A 19,512-nucleotide genomic window follows, 5' to 3' on the forward strand; every position below is an offset into this window, starting at 1 on the left:
TTATATAATGAGTATGACCAACTGTAATTATCCTGCCCTCAAAGTGAGGTATTGCTGTGCAATTTTAGATATCTTAGATGAAACTGTATCTGAATCCATTGTTTGCATTGAGCGGTGAACCCAAAAACAGTATGATCATAAGTAGGACTCAGAAGACTACAATCTTCTTAATGTGCTAGCTGATGGCATATTGCAACAGTACTATGCTTATCATAAAATTCTGAGCTAGATCAGACAGCAAAATATGGAAGTCCCAATTTGCTCAAGATGACTCTATCTCACAGAGAACTTAATGGAAAGAAGGTGGCCAAACACCAAACAGTAGTTCAGTTCACAGAACACGCTAACTATGATTTGTTGAACAAGCCGCAGATAAATCAGAAGCAAAGCACTAGAGAGTCAGATATACTACAGGGTCGGCTATATTGGACTTGATACTTCTTAATAGGGATGAAGTAGTTGAGGAAGTAGACATTGTAGAAACCTTGAGAGACAGTGACCATATCATATTAGGATTCACCATAATGCAGGTATGGGTAACTGAACAAAGACCTCCAACGTTCCTTGCAACTGTTATTCTATTCTATTCTATTCTATTCTATTCTATTCTATTCTATTCTATTCTATTCTATTCTACTCTACTCTACTCTACTCTACTCTACTCTACTCTACTCTACTCTACTCTACTCTACCCTACCCTACCCTACCCTACCCTATTTTAAATCTGCAATTTTGATGAGTTCTTCTTCTATTCCCTCCTTGATCATTTATGAATATGTTGAAGAGTACTAGGCCCAAGACAGAACCCACCTCACTTCAAATTTCCTTCCATGTTGATGTAAGTTCTATTGAGAACTACACATTGGATACAGTTGATCAACCAATTGCAAACACATCTGGTGCTTGATTTACCTATCTCTCATTTTTCTATCTCACCAAGAAGTACTGTAGGTTGTAGTCTACTTTCTCAAATGCATTACTGAAGTCCACAGCATTTCACTGGTCCACTAATTTAGTCACTTTATCAAAAATGACAGCAAGGTTTGTCTGACATGATCTGTTTTTGACAAACCCACGCTGACTTCTAGTAATCACCTTGTTCGTTTCTAGGTGCTCACAAATCCTTTGCTTGATTATCTTTTCCAGGATTTTCCCAAGGATTCGTGTCAAGCTGATTAGCCTATAATTTGCTGGATCCATTTTCCCCCCCTTTTTGTAGATTGGAACCACATCAGCTGTTTTCCAGTCCTCTGGTAGTTCCCCTGAAAGAGTTTTGAAAAATTACATTCAATGGCTCTGAGATTACATCTGACAACTACTTCAGAACCCTGGGATGAAAACCATCTGGTCTAAGTGATTTGTACTTGTCCAGGGTGGATTGGTATTCTCTTACTAATTCCTTGCCTATTTTGACTTGTATACCTGATGTATTTCCCTTGGCGCTGCTCTTAATAGGTTGGGCTATTTCTTCCTTTTGTGTAAAAACAGATGGAAAGAAGGAATTAAGCAGTTCTTCTTTTTCCTTGCTACTCACCACCTTCTTGCCATCTTGTCCCATTATTGGACCTATAGCTTCCTTGACTTTCTTCTTGTTCCTTACATATTAAATGAACCTTTTTAAATTATTTTTGGCATTCATTGCCAGTCTTAGTTCATTCTGGGCCTTACTCTTCCTGACTCTCTCCTTGCAGATTTAAGCTATTTGCTGGTATTCTGTTTTAGTTAAGTGCTTCTTTTCCATTTTTTATATCTGACCTTTTTGTCCCAAAATTTGTCAGAGTGTTTTGTGCAATCATGCTGTCTCTCTGGTGTCTTTCGTTTTTCTTTCTCTGTAGTATTTTTTTTTTGCTTGATCCCTCATTATCTTATTTTTTCAGGGTTTCCCAAGCATCTTGAACTGTTTTTCCTTTTAGGATTTCCACCCATGAAATCCTTCCTAGTCTTGCTCTTAATTTGTTAAAATCAGCACTCTTAAAGTTTAAAATGGTAGTCCGATTGGTTCAGTTACCTGTAGTTGCATTATGCTGAATTCAACTATGACATGATCGCTCTTCCCCAATGTCCTGTAACATCTACTCTATCAACCATATATATGTGTGTGTATGAAAGCTATTAAGCAGTGGAACATTTTGGTTCCCACAGCTGTGGGTGCTGCATAGCTGGAGGTTTTCAAGGAAAAATTGGACAATCATTTGTTCAAGGTCTCCTGTCTTGGGCAAAGGATTGAACTAAAAGACCTCTAAGGTCCTTTCCAAGGTCCCTCCCAGCCCTACGATTCAATTAGTGTATCTAAGTCGGGGGTAGGCAACCTTGGCTCTTTTATGACTCGTGGACTTCAACTCCCAGAATTCCTGAGCCAGCTTGGCTCAGGAATTCTGGAGTTGAAGTCCACGAGTCATAAAAGAGCCAAGGTTGCCTACCCCTGATCTAAGTGATACAAATGGAAATAATAAGAGTGCAGAACTAGGCTATTTGGAAAACCAGTGATGAATGGCAAGGGAAATCTTGGGAGAAAATTGGCAGGAAAGGAACTACTGTATTGTTAACAAATTAGAGTGAAAGTGTTGAAAAAAGTAAGAGATCTTGTTAGGAGGTACAGTAGCAAAAAACTAAATAGAGGAGGTGCTTAATATTCGCCCACAAGAACTGAATCAAGGTATCTTCTATGCAATCCCAAATATGATAACTGTCCAGGAACACACCTGGCTCAATACAGCCAATAGACATCAATGCAAAAGTACAGGTAGTCCTCAACCTACGACCACAATTGAGCCCACGATTCCTGTTGCTAAGCGAGACAGTTGTTAAGTGAATTTTGCCCCATTTTACGACTTTTCCTAACACAGCTTACCAAAGGTTGTTAAGTGAATCACTGTAGTCGTTAAGTTAGTAACATGGTTGTTAAGTGAATCTGGCTTCCCCACTGATTTTGCTTGTCAGAAGATCGCAAAAGGGGATCACGCGACCCTGGGACACGGCAACCGTCGTAAATATGAAGTCAGTTGCCAAGCGTCCGAATTTTGATCACGTGACCCTGGGGATGCCGCAAAGGTCGTAAGTGTGAAAAATGGTCATAAGTCACTTTTTTTTAATGCCGTTGTAACTTCAAACGGTCACTAAATGAACTGTTGTAAGTCAAGGACTACCTGTAGATGCTCTCCAATATGTAAAGTTTGTTATGAAACTATATTTCTTAACATAATTAAAAAGACAGATATTGGGCATAAATATGTATTCCAATGATGGTTTCTCCAAAGTATGAACAAGATGTTGTTTCTATTTCTTTGTCACTTATTACCTCCACAAATGCAGTAGAAGGATCTAAAAGGATCCATGTCGGATTAAGGATTAAAATGATTAAGCAGCCATTTGCAAAATTTTACATTTTCATTGAATTTTTTAAAGCCTTCATACAAATCAGCTTCCAGGGTCACTTAATAAAAATATGTCCTGAAGCTTGATTCTTGCAAATGTCACTGATGATTTTTGGGAAATGGAAATGAAAGTGGTTTGCCTGTACCTTCTTTTGGGATGGGTTTTCAACTTCTGAGTCTAATCTAAGTCCTGATATTTATTTTTATATATCCGATCCTCCCACTTGAATGCTGTTGAACCTTATCTAGTCTGGCCCAGGTGTAAACCGCAAGTCTGAGAAGATTCCTGTGAAATAGGAATGAGACATAAAGTAGCTACTTGAACTCTTCCCATTTGGATCTGTTTGTTCACACCTGATAAATACCAACAACACATCTACAGTCCTGTATTCCATGGAAATCTCCACTCAAGTATTAACCTTGCACTGGTCAGTTTCCAAGCCCAAACAAAGTTGGTTACATACTGTCACAAGAACTATGCATAATGTTTGAATTCGAAACTAGCCATTATGATCTAAGAAGGAAGTGTTCGCGTGTGGTACTTTGGTAGTTCCAAAGTATAAACTAACTATTTAAAATTTAAAATACTTCCAGTTTGATCAGTGTTGGAACACCTATTTCTGTAGTCAAAATAGGTACCAAAATACATGCAGAAGTATGATCGTGTTTACCTTTTTCTATAAGTTGTTTCCATCGTTTTGCCCACTCGGTTAACTGTTGCGCATAACCCTTCTCTATTCTTGCACGCTCATGAATACAGTTCATAAGATCACCACAAAGTCTATATCCATCATCGATGCGCCTCACTGTCCGCTTGTAATTTCCAACCTATCAAAGAAGAAAACATTTACAACTACATCTTGCCATGTCAAAACTAGTTTCCAATTTGGCGAAAACTGACTGAACGCATTTAAGATGGAATCAAATTGTCTGCATTTCCTTTAAGATTCATTATTGAACTTCCACGTACCAATTCGTAGTTTTGGGTTTATCATGCTTCTAGCAGACCGGGAGATTCTTAGCACCCCTGCCCCATTTAAGGGGGCCCCGTACTCGGGGCCATTGTTAGGTTTTGCCGCCATTAACATGATTTTCCTGGGAAATATATAGTGTAATAGTCTTCCCTTTGCTTTCTACACCGCTGTGCACACGCTGTTCAAGTGGCTGCCACCACACTGTGTGCTGTTCTTCTGAATCCGTTCCCAAAACAATTAAAAAACGAAAATTAGAATATTTCGGACATGTGATGCGACACTCAGAAAAATACGGCATACTCCATTTAATCCTCCAGGGAAAGACTGAAGGCAAACGAGGTCCAGGCAGAAGAAGAACATCATGGCTTCAAAATCTAAGGGACTGGTTTGGACAAAACTCAGCAGCACTTTTTTGTGCGGCTGCTGATAAAAACAGGATCGCCAACATGATCGCCAATGTCCGATAATGGATATGGCACAAGAAGAAGAAGATTGAACTTCCAGTAGTACAACTAAACTTGTAAGCTTGATTACCAATTTCTTGTTATCTGAATATCTGCTTTGACTGCACTCAAATAAAGCCCATTTTCTGATCAAAAACGTTAACCAATGTTAGTCAGTTTGGTCTAGTGATTAAGGCGTCAGGCGAGAAACCAGGAGGCTTGTGAGTTCAAATCCTGCCTTAGGCATGAAAGCCGGTGGGTAAAAACTGGCTGGGTGACTTTGGGCCAATCACTCTCAGCCCAACTCATCTTACAAAGTAGTAGTTGTGGGGAAAACAGGAGGAGAGAGAAGTATTAGGTACAGTCTCCCTTATATTCTGCACTAGTGTAATAATCTGACTCATTTCAAAATTAATTTCATGGGATTTCTTGAGAGACATGGGGTGGATGAGAGGCTGGACCTATCAGATCACTCTGCTTCATTCAACTGATGGACCTTGGTGAAACCTTCACTAGGTTCAATCTAGAGGAAGCTTGGGGCTGTTCCTCAAGGTCTGGAGCAGGGGTCCTCAACTGTGGCAACTTTAAGACTGTGGCAACTTTAAGACTTGTGGCAACTTTAAGACTTGAGGACCCTGGTCTGAAGCATATCTGGCTGAAGCCTTGGCTGCTGCCTCAAACAAAAAGACAGTAGAGATTTGGATCAGATTGTACCCTTGTGTCCTTTTGCCTCTTATGGATCCCCAAAGAATGGAAATGAAATGAGTGAAGAGATACCAAAAGCACTGCTGGAGAGCAGCGAGGAGTGAATCCAACTGGGCACAAGCTAGAATCATCACAGAGGCCTATTTCATAGCAGTGTTTCTTTGCCCTTATTGTACCAATGGATAGCACTGGTCATAAACCAGTGCAATAAGCAGTAGGGTACCCCAAGTTTCCATTTTAGGCCCAATATTCCTCAACAGAATTCTTCAACAGCCTTTCCAAAAGAGCTCTTTTGTACATCTCTTTACATTACATAAGAATTCCTGAATCATTACAGTTTTCATTCTTATGCTGGAGCTTCTCCTCAATCCATCTACTTACTGAGACGCATGGGAAAAAAAACCCTAGACGGTTTTCACATATCTTCCAACATATTGTGGGTGTGAGCTCTGAAGGACAGACTATCACCCATGATAGTCTAAAGTGAAGAAGAATGAACCTTTGGTTTGTACAAGCCTGTTATGGTTAAATGATGGAGACACAACCTACTTCTTGGAAAGCTATCAAAATGTGGGATAGACAGCACCACAACCAGATAGATTTGTAACTGGTTGACAAACCGTATTCAACATATAGTCCTTAATGGAACTAAATCCACATGACAGGAGGTGGGCAGTGGGGTACCCCAAGGTTTCACTTTAGGATCAGTACTCTTCAATATTTTCATAAATGATTTAAATGAGGGGATAGAAGGGGAACTCATTAAATTTGCAAAGAACACTAAACTGACAGGAATAGCCAACACTCCAAAAGAAAGGTTCAAAATACAGATGGATCTCAACGGACTTGAATACTGGGCCCTATCTAACAAAATGAAATTCAATGTAGAGAGAAGTAAGGTTTTACACTAAGGCAAAAAAAATATTACAGATTAGATGAAACCTCGCTCAAGAGCAGTAACTTTGAGAGGGATCTTGGAGTCCTACTGGACAATCTCTCAAATATGAACTAGCAATGTGTGGCAACAGCCAAAAAAACCAAACGCAATCCTAGATTGCAGTAACAGACGGATAGAATCAAGATCACATGAAGTATTAGTACTGCTTTATAAATCCTTAAGTAAGACCACGCTTAGAATATTGCATCCAGCTTTGGTCACCATATTATATAAAAAAAATGTTGAGACTCCGGAAAGAGTACAGAAAAGAGCAACAAAGATGATTAGGGGGCTACAGGCTAAAACCTGAAGAACGGGTACAGGAATTGGGTATGTCTAGTGAAAAGAAGGACTAAGGGGGACATGAAAGCAGTGTTCCAATATTTGAGGAGCTGCCATAAAGAAGAGGGGATCAACCTATTTTCCAAAGCACCAGAAGGCAGGACAAGAAACAATGAATGGAAACTAATCAAGGAGAGAAGCAATCTAGAACTAAGAAAAAATATCCCGATAGCGAGAACAATTAACCAATGGAACTGCTCGCCTTCAGAAGCTGTGGGTGCTCCATCACTGGAAGCTTTTGAGACTGGATAGTCACTTGTCTGGAATGGTATAGAATCTTCTGCTTGTGCAGGTGGTTGGACTAGAAGACCTCCAAGGTCCCTTCCAACTCTGTTATTCATTCAGAAGGACCTAGCTTTAGTGACACATGCCCTAATCACCACCTGATTAGATTATTGCAGTGTGCTTTACCCAGGGTTGCCCCTAAACCAAATCAGAAACTATTAGTCCAGAATGCCATGGCATGTATTTACCAACTCCCAATAATGAAAGCATATAACATCAATTCTCTAGACCCTGCAGTAACTACTGGTAAGTTTCCATCTACAATTTAAGCTGTTAGTGCTGTCTTATAATGTCTTGGTGTTGAATTTTCTACAAGAACTATCTTCTCCCAACTACAATAGCTTGATTTAGATCTTATAGGGAACAACTACTAATGGTTCCATACTTCCAGAAGGTGAGAGTAGCTAAAGCTAAGGGAGCATTTCTTCTATATAATGGTACAATTCCTTTGGAATAGTCTCTCATTAGAAATCAGACTTCCTCTCTCCCTGGTGGCCTTCTGGAATCCAATAAGCATAAGTATAAATATGTAAGTGCTGTATATAAATAGGTAAGTAAGTATATAAGCATATATGTATATAAGTGTGTAGGTCTAATTGCTACTGCTATTAAATATCAAATTATCCCAGTGTGCATTTTCATGACTTTGCTGACTTGGTTTATTGTTTCATTTTATTATTTTTTGTTGTTATTTATGTTCATGTTTTATATATATATTATAATTTCATTGTGCTCAAAGTCGATTGATTACAGTAGGTCAGTGATGGCGAACCTTTTAGAGACCGAGTGCCCAAACTGTAACCCAAAACCCACTTATGTATTGCCGGGTGCCGGATGGGTGGTCGTGGCCCGCTGGGTGTGGCTATGGTGGTCATGGCAGATGGGTGGGCGTGGCCAGGGTGGGCGTGGCCAGCTCAATGTTGCTCCTGTGGGGGCTGGGCAGGGTTGGGGAAGATCCAGGGCGTCTCTGGCAGGTGGGTCGTTGGGCAGGAAGCTCGTCCTGCGGGGTGAGGCGAGGCAAGGCGGGGGTGCCATTGTCGCAAGGCAAGGTGAGGCAGGAGCCGGGGCGGCTGCTGCCTGACACCATTGGCCCCCGCACATAGAGGCCAGCGAGTGCATGGGTGCTGGGATGCATGGGACCTCAGCAAATTAGCAGGTGGTTGGTTGAAGAGGATGGTTGCCATCTCCAGGGCATGGCGCGTGTGCCCACAGAGAGGGCTCTGAGTGCCGCCTCTGGCACGCATGCCATAGGTTCACCACCAGTGCAGTAGGTAATGAAATAGCCAGAGGCCAAGATCACCAGTAACTTGGACATCAGAATACTGAATTGAGGGCCACCGGGCCAGAAGAGGGGATTGAACTTCCTTGTCCTGGATCTGACCTACCCAGTGTCCCCCATCTCTTTTAGCCCATAATATCGATGATCCAGCAGAGCTTCTTCAATGTATGGAAATCATCCCTCAGCAGACTTCTAGGCAAGGAAAAGCAGGAAACCAGATGTATCCAAAAGAGCAGAGATGATAACACAATGACGACCGACAGTCTGGCACTAAGCTTGGTCCAGTGGAACTCATCCAGACAAGGAAAGGATGAGAGATTGCCCACCTGCACTCTGAACAGCTGCTCCTCATGAGGAGACTGCAGGGTAGCAATCATCAAATGGATGTGAGGGCTGGAAAGAGGGCAGCCATTAAGTTTTCAATCATGGCGGAGTCTTAAGGACACCGGGGTCGACCATCTCACCAGAAATCTTTCTAACCTTCAAAACAATGGCATTCACCAGCTTTACAGACTTCCTAGGACTGGAAAACTAGTGAACACCATTGCTCTGTAAGGTAGATTATTTTTTTTAGCCTTCAAAACAATGGCGTACACTAGCTTTCCAATACTGCTCCATGTGCAGAAGAGAACGCTTCAGGCAGGCTTCGGAAACAGTGCTCGGATCTTCAGGATGCAAGCCCTATTTTTGCAGCTCGGCAGAGGTATTAAGTTTCCCTCCATCTCTACACTCGATGCATTTCTAGCAGGCTGCAGAAATGGAGCTTCAAATCCTGTTTCTGCAACCTGGTGGAGGGGCTGAGCTTGCTCCATTTGGCAGGCAGCTCTTTCAGCCAAACCCCAGAGACGAGAGAGAGAGTCTTCTTGGCAGATGGCATCAGCTTGCAACCTTCCCTGCCAGCTTCCCCATTGACTTTCCGACAAGTCTCATAGGTGCAAAGAAGTTGTCAAGCCTCCAAAATAGGGTCCTGACCACGGAGAGGAGAGCACACGGTGTGACATTTAAAATGGCCGGAACTGCTTGATGAGCTGTGAAACATTCTTTTTGAGGTGGTTGTAACTTAAATAGATCATTCAAGGACTAGTCATAAGCCAGGGACTATCTATAGTAGTGATGGCGAACCTTTTAGAGACCGAGTGCCGAAAAACTGGCTCCGCCCTGCCCCACACTCGTCCTGCCCCCCATCCCCCCCCGCAGGGCCATTCACCACCTCCAAGGCCCACCGCAAATTGACCAGGCAGCCCAGCAGCGCTATGGCAGTCACGCCCTCTGCCCGTGCCCTCTGCAGCATCAACTGTGCATGATGGGGTGTGAGGGCAGAGTCTTGTCTACGCTGCCTGGCTGCCATGTCCTTGGCTGCGCTGCTCCGGGTGGGCCACGCTCAGGGGCGACTCTCCTTCAGGGGGCTGCTGGAGAGGAAGGGGTCGCGGGGGAGGCGAGGCTGGGGCAACGGCACATGTGCCCACAGAGAGGGCTCCGAGTGCCGCCTCTGGCACCCGTGCCATAGGTTCGCCACCACTGATCTATAGTAGCAGTTAATTTTCTGTCAAATTTCTGGTAAGACCCCCCTCCCCCCGTCATGGAATTTGTCTTATATTATACAGCTGTGATCCTGTTTCAAGATCAGAACAGTGAAATCATTTTGAGCTCATAATATTTTACACAACCCGCCAATCAGCATTCTGTTTCAGACACACTTCAGCAAAATTATAATTACCTCCCAAAAGCTACCACTAAAAACCTCAACAGAATCCTCATAAGAGCCAGACATCTCAAGCCACCTTGCTTCAATCCAGTGTCCGTAAATCCTGGTCCTTCAAATTCTGCAAATTAAAAACAAAACGTGGTTTAATAAGAAGGACATTTTCTCTCTTTTTAAAAAACCCAAAACAAAATACGATTTGCTATCTCCTTTATCCTGCTAAACATGGCATAAAATCCTGGCGATTGCTAACACCAATAAAATATTAAAGGCAACTATACATTTAAATGTTAAAACTGAAAAATGTATGTCAAAGTTATGTTATATCGGAATAGCAGAGCTCTTGATGAGATTTTACAGTACAGCAGCTAAATTTGGCTAGTCAGAAAACTAGAAGTGATTCTAGCAGTGTTCCAATATCTCAGGGGCTGCCCCAAAGAAGAGGGAGTCAAGCTATTCTCCAAAGCGCCTGAAGGCAGGACAAGAAGCAACGGATGGAAACTAACCAAAGAGAGAAGCAACCTAGAACTAAGGAGAAACTTCCTGACAGTTAGAACAATTAACCAGTGGAACAACCTGCCTCCAGAAGCTGTGAATGCGCCAACACTGGAAGTTTTTAAGAAAAAACTGGACAGCCATTTGTCCAAAATGGTATAGGGTTTCCTGCCTGAGCAGGGGGTTGGACTAGATGACCTCCAAGATCCCTTCCAACTTTATCATCATCATTATTATTGTTATTATTTTTCAGATAGAGCCCCTCTGATTTCTCTTAATGGCAGTAGCTATGGCAAAGGCTGTGCACAACTGGCCCTTTCCTGAATTAATGTCCTTCAGTGGACATTAATTGTGACACTCTGCCTCAAGAATCCATTCCAACAGTTTCATTCTTGAGAAATGACGGGAGACTAATTGAAACAACAATTATGTCTCGGAAACTGCAGAGGAATCAGAGCTGCAACGTGTACGTGTTTCTTCCACTACATAAAATTGCAGTCTGAGATCTGCTGATACATACAAATGTCTACTTAGCTTCCAAATTACCATAAAGCTGACTAATCAGTCCAGAGCATCAGCAGGACATTTTTTTTAAAAAAAAAAAGAAGCTTAATCTTGAAGTTTAACTTGCAAAATAAACAATCTGAGCACTTCTGAGTCACTTTTTTGACTCTTTAGTACTTAATTTCTGCCTTGAAATACAGCTTTTGTTGATCAAATCTAAAAATCCAATAGCTAAGATTCATCAGAAATTTCTTGCCCATTCCAACCATCATACTATTAATTTATGTCCAATACTGAATATAGTCCTTGGTAATCTTGTTTTAGGCTATATAGTAGTCCCTATAGCAGTGATGGCGAACCTTTTAGAGATGGAGTGCCCAAAAACCACCCTGCCCCCGCCCTGCCCACCACCCCGCGCTCCGCCTGCCTGCAGGGGCACCCACCGCCTCCACGGCCCGCCACAGATCGCCCAGGCGGCCCAGCAGCGCCATGGTGGCCACACCCTCCACCCGCGCCCTGCAGCATCATCTGCGCATGATGGAGCGGGAGGGCGGAGTCTTGTCCCCACTACCCGGCTGTCCTTGGCTGCGCTGCTTTGCGCAGGCCACGCCCAGGGGCAACTCTTCTCTGGGGGGGGCTGCTGGTGAGGAGGGGGCCATGGGGGGAGGCAGGGCTGGGGCGATGGCATGCGTGCCCACAGAGAGGGCTCTGAGTGCCACTTTTGGCACGCGTGCCATAGGTTTGCCACCACTGTCCTATAGGCATGAATTGCATTTTTTATCTTGATTCCCTAAGCATATTTGGGGAATACATGGCTAAAATAGCTGGGATTTATTTGGGCTTCAAGATTATTGCATATTATTTTTTTCCAGCACTATATTTCTTCTACAATAGTGCCTATCCTACATTCCTTTTCTTGACCCACCTTTCATTTGCCTCAAAAGATCTATTGACTTTGTATACTGTGACAGTCAAGGGGCAATGCCTCTCCTGAATCTATCCTGGAGGTACAAAGGCAAACCAAACACCCTCACTTTGTTCTAGTGAACTAGGTAGAAATTAAGAATAGGGGAAAGAAAGTGGGGATCAGAGTCTGAACCTAATAGGGGAGGTGTGCTGGCTGGCAAACCTAAGATGGATTTAGGCAACACTAGTGGCTGAAAATCTGTAATTTAAGACAGTGCTCCCCAACCTTTCCAGCTTGGCAGCCTGCCCCAGCATGGGTGTGTGAGTGGCAGGCATGCGCACACCACTCCATTGGGGGATGCTTACATTTGCACTCGAAGCTCCACTTGGGCAGAGGGCGCTTGTGCTCATGCACAAAGCTCCACTTGCACGAGCAGAGGGAGCTCACATGCAGAGCTCCATTTCCTCTAATGGAGCTGCAAGCGCAAGCGCCCTCCTCTCACACAAGCTTCACGCTCAAGGACAAGCACCCTCCACTCAAGCACCCTCTGCTCGTGCAAGCGGAGCCTCACGTGCTAGCGCAAGCACCTTCCGCTCATGTGACTGGAGCTTCATGAGCACGCGCCTGCCTGCTGCTCACATGACTGCAGCTTCACGCATGCGCACTTGCCATCTCTCCCACGGTCTGGTTTTGAACAGGCCAGGGCCTCTGGGTTGGAAACCCCTAGTTCAGGAGGTCTTCAAACTTGGCAACTTTAAGACTTGTGGACTTCAACTCCTAGAATTCCTCAGCCAGCCCTGGCTGGCTGAGGAATTCTGGGAGTTGAAGTCCACAAGTCTTAAAGTTGCCAAGTTTGAAGACCTGTGCCCTAGTTTAAGGGACTGGCAATTTTGCCTCCTGGGATGAAATGAATATTGGGATTGTTGCTTTGAGAGTAGATTGGAAGGCTCTTGAGGAAAAGCAGCATTCAGTAAGATGTTCATTGAATATTTTTCTCTTCTTACAGAAAGCTTTGTCTAGAGCAGTGATGGCGAACCTTTTAGAGACCGAGTGCCCAAAACCCGCCCGCCCGCAGGGCCACTCACCACAGATTGCCCAGGCAGCCTTACCGCACCATGGCGGCCACGCCCTCCGCCCACATCCCACAGCATTATCTGCACGTGATGTGGTGCGAGGACGGAGTCTTACCCCTGCTGCCCGACTGCCATGTGCTTGGCTGCGCTGCTCCGTGTGGGCCGCGCCCGGGTGAGGAGGGGGTTGCGGGGGGAGGCGGGGCTGGGACAACAGCGCGCGTGCCCACAGAGAGGGCTCTGAGTGCCACCTCTGGCACGCGTGCCATAGGTTCGCCACCACTGGTCTAGAGGCAGGCAATCCAGAGCATTGTTCTGAAGAAAGATGAGGCCAAGTATGGAGCAAAATGTACCTGGTAGAGGGTTCTGGGAGAATCAGAAGACTGAGACAGGAGATACCAAGTTCAGCCTGCCAGGGATTGGCCTGAAAGAGAAAATACTTGTTAGTATTTTTAGCCCTTTTTCTTAACCCTGTTCAGGTTTATAATTAGTCTCTTCAGAAACAAAGCAGTGTCTGTACATGTTAAATCAACTTTTCCATTATATAATTTCAATATAAGAAAAAGTTCCCTTTCCGGTACATTATCAAGCTATGATTCAATTCCTTCCCACCATGTGACAAAGGAGCTATCAAAATTATTAAATGTACTTTATTATGCTGCCTGTTTTATGGTAGTACAATCAGATTTGGTAATCCCACATTTAAACAAATTTCCCAGACAAGCTTTAATCACTTTTAATTTACAATTTTTACTTTCACACAGGCATGACTCAGTTACTTTAAATGCAGCTAAATACAGGTAGTCCTCAACCTACAACAACTTGTTCAGAAACTATTTAAAGTTACGATGGTGATGAAACGTTATGGTTATGGCTGCTCCTCGGAGTTCCGGATAGCACAGCACCCAGTCTCACATAATCACAATCTGGGCACTTGACAACCAGTTTGCATTTACTAGTGATTGCAAACCCTTAAGATTACGTGATCATCGCTGTTTGCAACCTTCCCCGATGGTTTCCCCAGAAAGTCAATGGGGAAGCCAGCAGGAAAGACTGCACATCAGTGGGTTAAGATTCCCCCCCCACGCATACCCTCCTCCAGCCCTTCTGTGCTCCCGCATCCTCATAGATTCACATTGCGCTGTTCATTTTCCTTGATCCATGCCCCTCATTCTCTCCCTGACCTGAGCCGCACCCACTCACACACCCGTCACCATGCCTCCTAATTGCTGACTTTTACACACACATAGATATAATCTATAGATCAGTGGTGGCGAACCTATGGCACGCGTGCCAGAGGCGGAACTCAGAGCCCTCTCTGTGGGCACACAGGCCATGCCCTGGAAATGGCAACCGTCCCTCTTCAACCAGCCACCCGCTAACTCGCCAAGGTCCCACATGGCCGGATGCATCCCAGCACCCATGCGCTCGCTGGCCTCTGTGTGCAGAGGTCGATGGTGTCAGGCAGCCGCCGCCCCTGCCTCACCTTTCCCTGTGACAATGGCACCCCCGCCCTGCCTCGCCTTACCTCGCAGGACGAGCCTCCTGCTCACCGCCCTACCTGGCAGAGACCCCCTGGATCTCCCCCAACCCTGCCCGGCCCCCACAGGCATCCCTCCCCACGAGCAACATCAAGGTGATCACGCCCACCTTGGCCATTCCCACCCAATCTGCCATGACCACCACAGCCACGCCCACCCAGTAGGCCATGCCCACCTGGCACCCAGCGATAAATAAGTGGGTTTTGTGTCGCAGTTTGGGCACTCAGTCCCTAAAAGGTTCGCCATCACTGCTATAGATGATGTATCATCTATCTATCTATCTATCTATCTATCTATCTATCTATCTATCTATCTATCTATCTATCTATCTATCTATCCATCATCTGTCTATCTATCTATCTATCCATCATCTGTCTATCTATCTATCTATCTATCTATCTATCCATCCATCATCTGTCTATCTATCTATCTATCTATCTATCTATCTATCTATCTATCTATCCATCCATCATCTGTCTGTCTATCTATCTATCTATCTATCTATCTATCTATCTATCCATCATCTGTCTATCTATCTATCCATCATCTGTCTATCTATCTATCTATCTATCTATCTATCTATCTATCTATCTATCTATCTATCTATCTATCCATCATCTGTCTGTCTGTCTGTCTGTCTGTCTGTCTGTCTGTCTGTCTGTCTGTCTGTCTGTCTGTCTGTCTGTCTGTCTATCTGTCTATCTATCTATCTATCTATCTATCTATCTATCTATCACTAAAACTCTTCTATCTTTAACCTCTAACTGAGCAAAACAATATATCACAGGTTAAAACTTTTTCAACCAAGATACTGGTAAGGAAATCTCACTGAAATGATGACCCATGGGAATGGAGTTTGGGATTGCCAAGAAAGCTTCAGGGACTTATTCAGGCAGTCACCAGAAGTCAACACTGACCTGAAGGTGCTCATGTATACACACACACACACACACACACACACACACTTGATAAAACAGAAAATGTATACTTGAAAGAGGTTGTACTGAAATTCTAAGAACTCACAAAAAGTCTATACAGCTGGTATATCCTATTCTGCAACACCAACAGAAAGAAAAGCAATCATGGCATAAAACAAAAGTTAGAAAAGCAGGAAAAGGCAGGGTAGGAGTAAGAAAAGAAGGGAAACATTTCCTGAAATTGTATTTATTTTTTTCCCCAAGTTTTTTTTTAATTAATTTTCCAATATTACATTTACATATTTGAAGAGTAGCATGGCGGCTGGGCACAGTAATTCCATTACATCTGAATATCATCAGTACAAATCTCAAAAGTATTACAACAACTAATTCCCTCTCTTTCCCCCATAAAATCTACTGTCTCATATTCGGACCAACACAGTTCTTATTCTATCAATCAAACAAAAAAAAATACCTTTTCTGAAATTTTACCTTCCCATCCTGATTCATTAGTCTGGGAAAGGAGCGGGAGGGGGGGGGAACAGTTCAACAATCTGATAAGAGCTAAGATCAGCAAAAATGGGAGATATATATTGGATCTTTCGAAGAAAAAAGGCTCTTCTTCAACAAACTGCACAAGCAGAATGTGGGTACACATGTGGATTCTGTGAAAAAAGATTCCTATACAGAGTTAGAAGAAATTTCAGCTTGGGAAGGGGAAAAAAAGCATATCGTGCATGGATTTGCAAAGTTTCAGAATAAATTTACCAAAGTTTGCCCACTAAAACCACTTTTTAGGTCACAGAGAGAAGGACACAATTCTAATGAGGCTGAAAGACAGATTTATTTTTTTTTAGGAGCCAGGAATAACTAAAGATATGTACAGTCATCTGGGTGAATCCTGCCCAGAAAGTCAACATGCGAAACTCAAAGGAAAACAGGAACAGTCTCCCATGGAAATAATTTCTTTGGAGCCCATTCTATTTTCCAGGATAGGCATGGACATAACTGGCCTCTTGCCAAAATTAACAAAAAGGAGCCAGTTGAATAGCGATCTTATTGTGATTTTTAAATTTTTATATGATTTTTAATAATTTCCCAATTTTTAAATTTTACATAATTTTTATAATTTTTTATTTTTTAAAAAAAGAGGAAGATGAAAAAAAAAAATTTAGAATTTTTTAATTGCAGTTTTAAAAATACATGAAAAACAATCGATTTCATAACCTCTCCTTGGAAGAAGAAAGTAAGCAGTCACCCTAGAGAAGGGACATCATCAAGTGTGCTAATTGTAGGGGGGGGAAAGGAGACCAGACAACTTAAAAGAAAAAAAAAGGTATGTGTTGGTGATAGGAGACTCGCTACGCAGAGGAAGTGAACCAGCAATTTGTAGACCAGGCAATCTAACTAGTGAGATTTGCTGTCTCTCATGAGCAAAGATTAATGAGGTAACTGAGAACCTTACTAAAATAATTAAACCAGTGGTTCTCAACCTGTGGGTCGGGACCCCATTTGGGGTCGATCGACCATTTCATGGGGGTCGCCAAGCAAGGCTGTCCGCCATTTTTTTTGTCCGCCATTTTTTTCCCCTTTTCCGGCGGGTGCCTTACCTCCCTTGGGCTGGGCCAGCTGGTGGTCGGCCTGCTCCGTCTCTGCCGCTTGCCAGCTACGCCTCGGCCGGCACAGGGGGCGGAACCACGCATGCGCGGCGCTCCTGGGCAGGGAAAGTCCTCGACTTACGACCGGTTGGGTAGTCCTCGACTTACGACCGGTTTAGTTCTCAACTTACGACCGGTTTAGTCCTCGACTTATGACCGGTTTAGTCCTTGACTTACGACCAGTTGGGGTCGCGGCATTAAAAAGGTTGAGAACCACTGAATTAAACCCACAGATTATCATAGCAATAGCATTTATACTTATATACTACCCCATAGCACTTTATAGCTTCTCTGGGCGGTTTACAAGGTCAGCATTATTTGCATATTGCCCCCCAACAATCTGGGTCCTCATTTTACCAACCTCAGAAATATGGAAGGCTGAGTCAACCTTGAGCCCCATCAGGATCGAAATCCAAGCTGAAGGTGATATAAGACAAATGAAATCACTAGTATGATATTAAGGCCAAGAATATATCCCAGCAGGATTTTCAATCCATTCTTTAAATAAGCTGGAAGTGGCAAAGATAAGATTGAAAATTGCAAACAAAATGGTTGAAAACCGAAATAAATTGAAGAATCCAAAAGATTGTGAGCGTTTTAATTCTATATATATTTAAACATATACTAAAAACCATCGTACAGTATCTTATGTAAATTATATTTGTACAAATCATTTAAAGCTTTTCGGTTTACTTGTACATTAATGATAAAAAGATACACCCTTCAAACAGAGAAGTCAAAGCATTTCTATTAATAAAGCACTTTCTCATGAACTAAGATTAAATTAATGCCAAAACCTGTTCCCAGGACTAATGCTATGCAATGACAAAATAAAAATAAGCATATTTAGGAAAATATTATGAAGTCATGGCAACACTGTTCCACAAGAATCTCTGCTTTATAAAGCAGATTTGAACAAGCAGATACTGAAGCATCAACATTAATGAGTAATGAGTCATTTTAGTTTCGTCAAACATGGTGACTGATTAAAAGAAAAACTGTATTTTAACTAGGATTTAATTTCAGGAGTTCACTTCATGTTCCCCCTCATCAAAATACAATGTATTGCATTTGTGATGCAATATAAAGGTAATATTAAAGAGCACAAACAATGTCAAGATTTTAAAAGTACCACTTCCACAAAATAAGATGGACAAAACTGAGATTTTAGCAAAACTATTTAATTAAAAATGTGCATCACATTACAAACACAAATCAGATTACTTTTGAGAATTATACATTTAGTAACTGCTCTGAATACCAAAGAATGGTTCTAAGGAAATGGATCAAGTAAAAATTAGAATAGATGGGTCCGTTCATGTAGTTTGGGGAACTATATAGAAATAGTTTGCTATAGTTCCTGAAACGTTTTTGCAAACTTCCCAATTCATCTTATACAGCTGGGATTTTCTGATCACAGAATATCTTCTGATCTGGAGGAAACACAGCTCAGATTCCGAAGATCCAAGCTCCATTACCGCAGTCCACCAAATAGCTCCTTTCCATGCATGGAGGGGATGCAGAAATGGAACTCAGATCCCACAGTTCTCCATTCCTGCACCCCATTGGAAGAATTCCTGTCCACAACGCAACGCAAGAGCTGAACTCTTCCATTGGGATGCAGAAGCAGAATTCAGATCCCAAAGATCCAAGATCCATTCCTGCAGCCTGCTGGAGCACCTTCCTGCCATACACATCTTTTCATAAACAGAAAGAAACTGAACTGTGTTTGCCTTGAGAAGTTTTGGGGTGCTCCATCACTGGAGGCTTTTAAGAAGAGTCTGGACAGCCACTTGTCTGGAATAGTATAGACCAGGGGTCCTTTGCTGGCTGAGGAATTCTGGGAGGTGAAGTCCACCAGTCTTAACGTTGCCAAGGTTGAGGACCCCTGATATAGAACCTCCTGCTTGAGATGGGGTTTGGACTTTGAAGACCTCCAAGGTCCCTTCCAACTGTTATTCTGTCATTTCCACCAATGCCAGATACACCAGCGTGATGTTTCTAATGAGTCTTATCCGTTCCTCAATGTTCCAACAGTGGTGAAGCCAACTCACATTCTCCCCCAACTCTCATCCAGTTGGGGCTCAAAGGAGACAAGGCCATTTCCCCCCCATTCCATAGACCTATAAAACGTGAGCTTTTAAAAGAACTACAACTATTTTGGTTCCTCCAATAATCAAAAGTATTTTAAGCTGATTAGTGGCCCTATGAGCCTCAGAGGTCTGTTTGCCTGCTGACTCCTACGGCTAGCCACTTACTTGATTTGTGTCCTGCGTTTAATTTGTACATAATGCCCCCTCCTCCTATTTTTCCCCACAATAACAACTCTGTGAAGTGGGGCGGTTCAAGGAGTGTGTTCTATAAACGGCAGATACCACA

At 43.0% G+C, this 19,512-nt stretch overlaps 1 protein-coding gene across 2 annotated transcripts in view; it reads right to left on the minus strand.

Annotated features, from left to right (window-relative positions):
• Positions 1 to 13,437, minus strand: part of PACSIN2 (protein kinase C and casein kinase substrate in neurons 2) — a 31,366-nt gene extending 17,929 nt beyond the window's left edge. For both annotated transcript variants that reach the window (XM_015823555.1, XM_015823548.1), the window contains exons 1-3: positions 13,371 to 13,437; positions 10,057 to 10,162; positions 4,046 to 4,202 (exon numbers count right to left, since the gene is read on the minus strand). In XM_015823555.1, the coding sequence (XP_015679041.1) occupies positions 4,046 to 4,202; positions 10,057 to 10,110 (211 nt within the window). In that variant the 5' untranslated portion in view covers positions 10,111 to 10,162; positions 13,371 to 13,437. The remainder of the gene's footprint in view (positions 1 to 4,045; positions 4,203 to 10,056; positions 10,163 to 13,370) is intronic.
• Positions 13,438 to 19,512: the final 6,075 nt, after the last annotated feature.

Source organism: Protobothrops mucrosquamatus, unplaced genomic scaffold, assembly GCF_001527695.2.
Source record: "Protobothrops mucrosquamatus isolate PMUCROS unplaced genomic scaffold, P.Mucros_1.0 scaffold_178, whole genome shotgun sequence".
NCBI lineage: Eukaryota > Metazoa > Chordata > Lepidosauria > Squamata > Viperidae > Protobothrops > Protobothrops mucrosquamatus.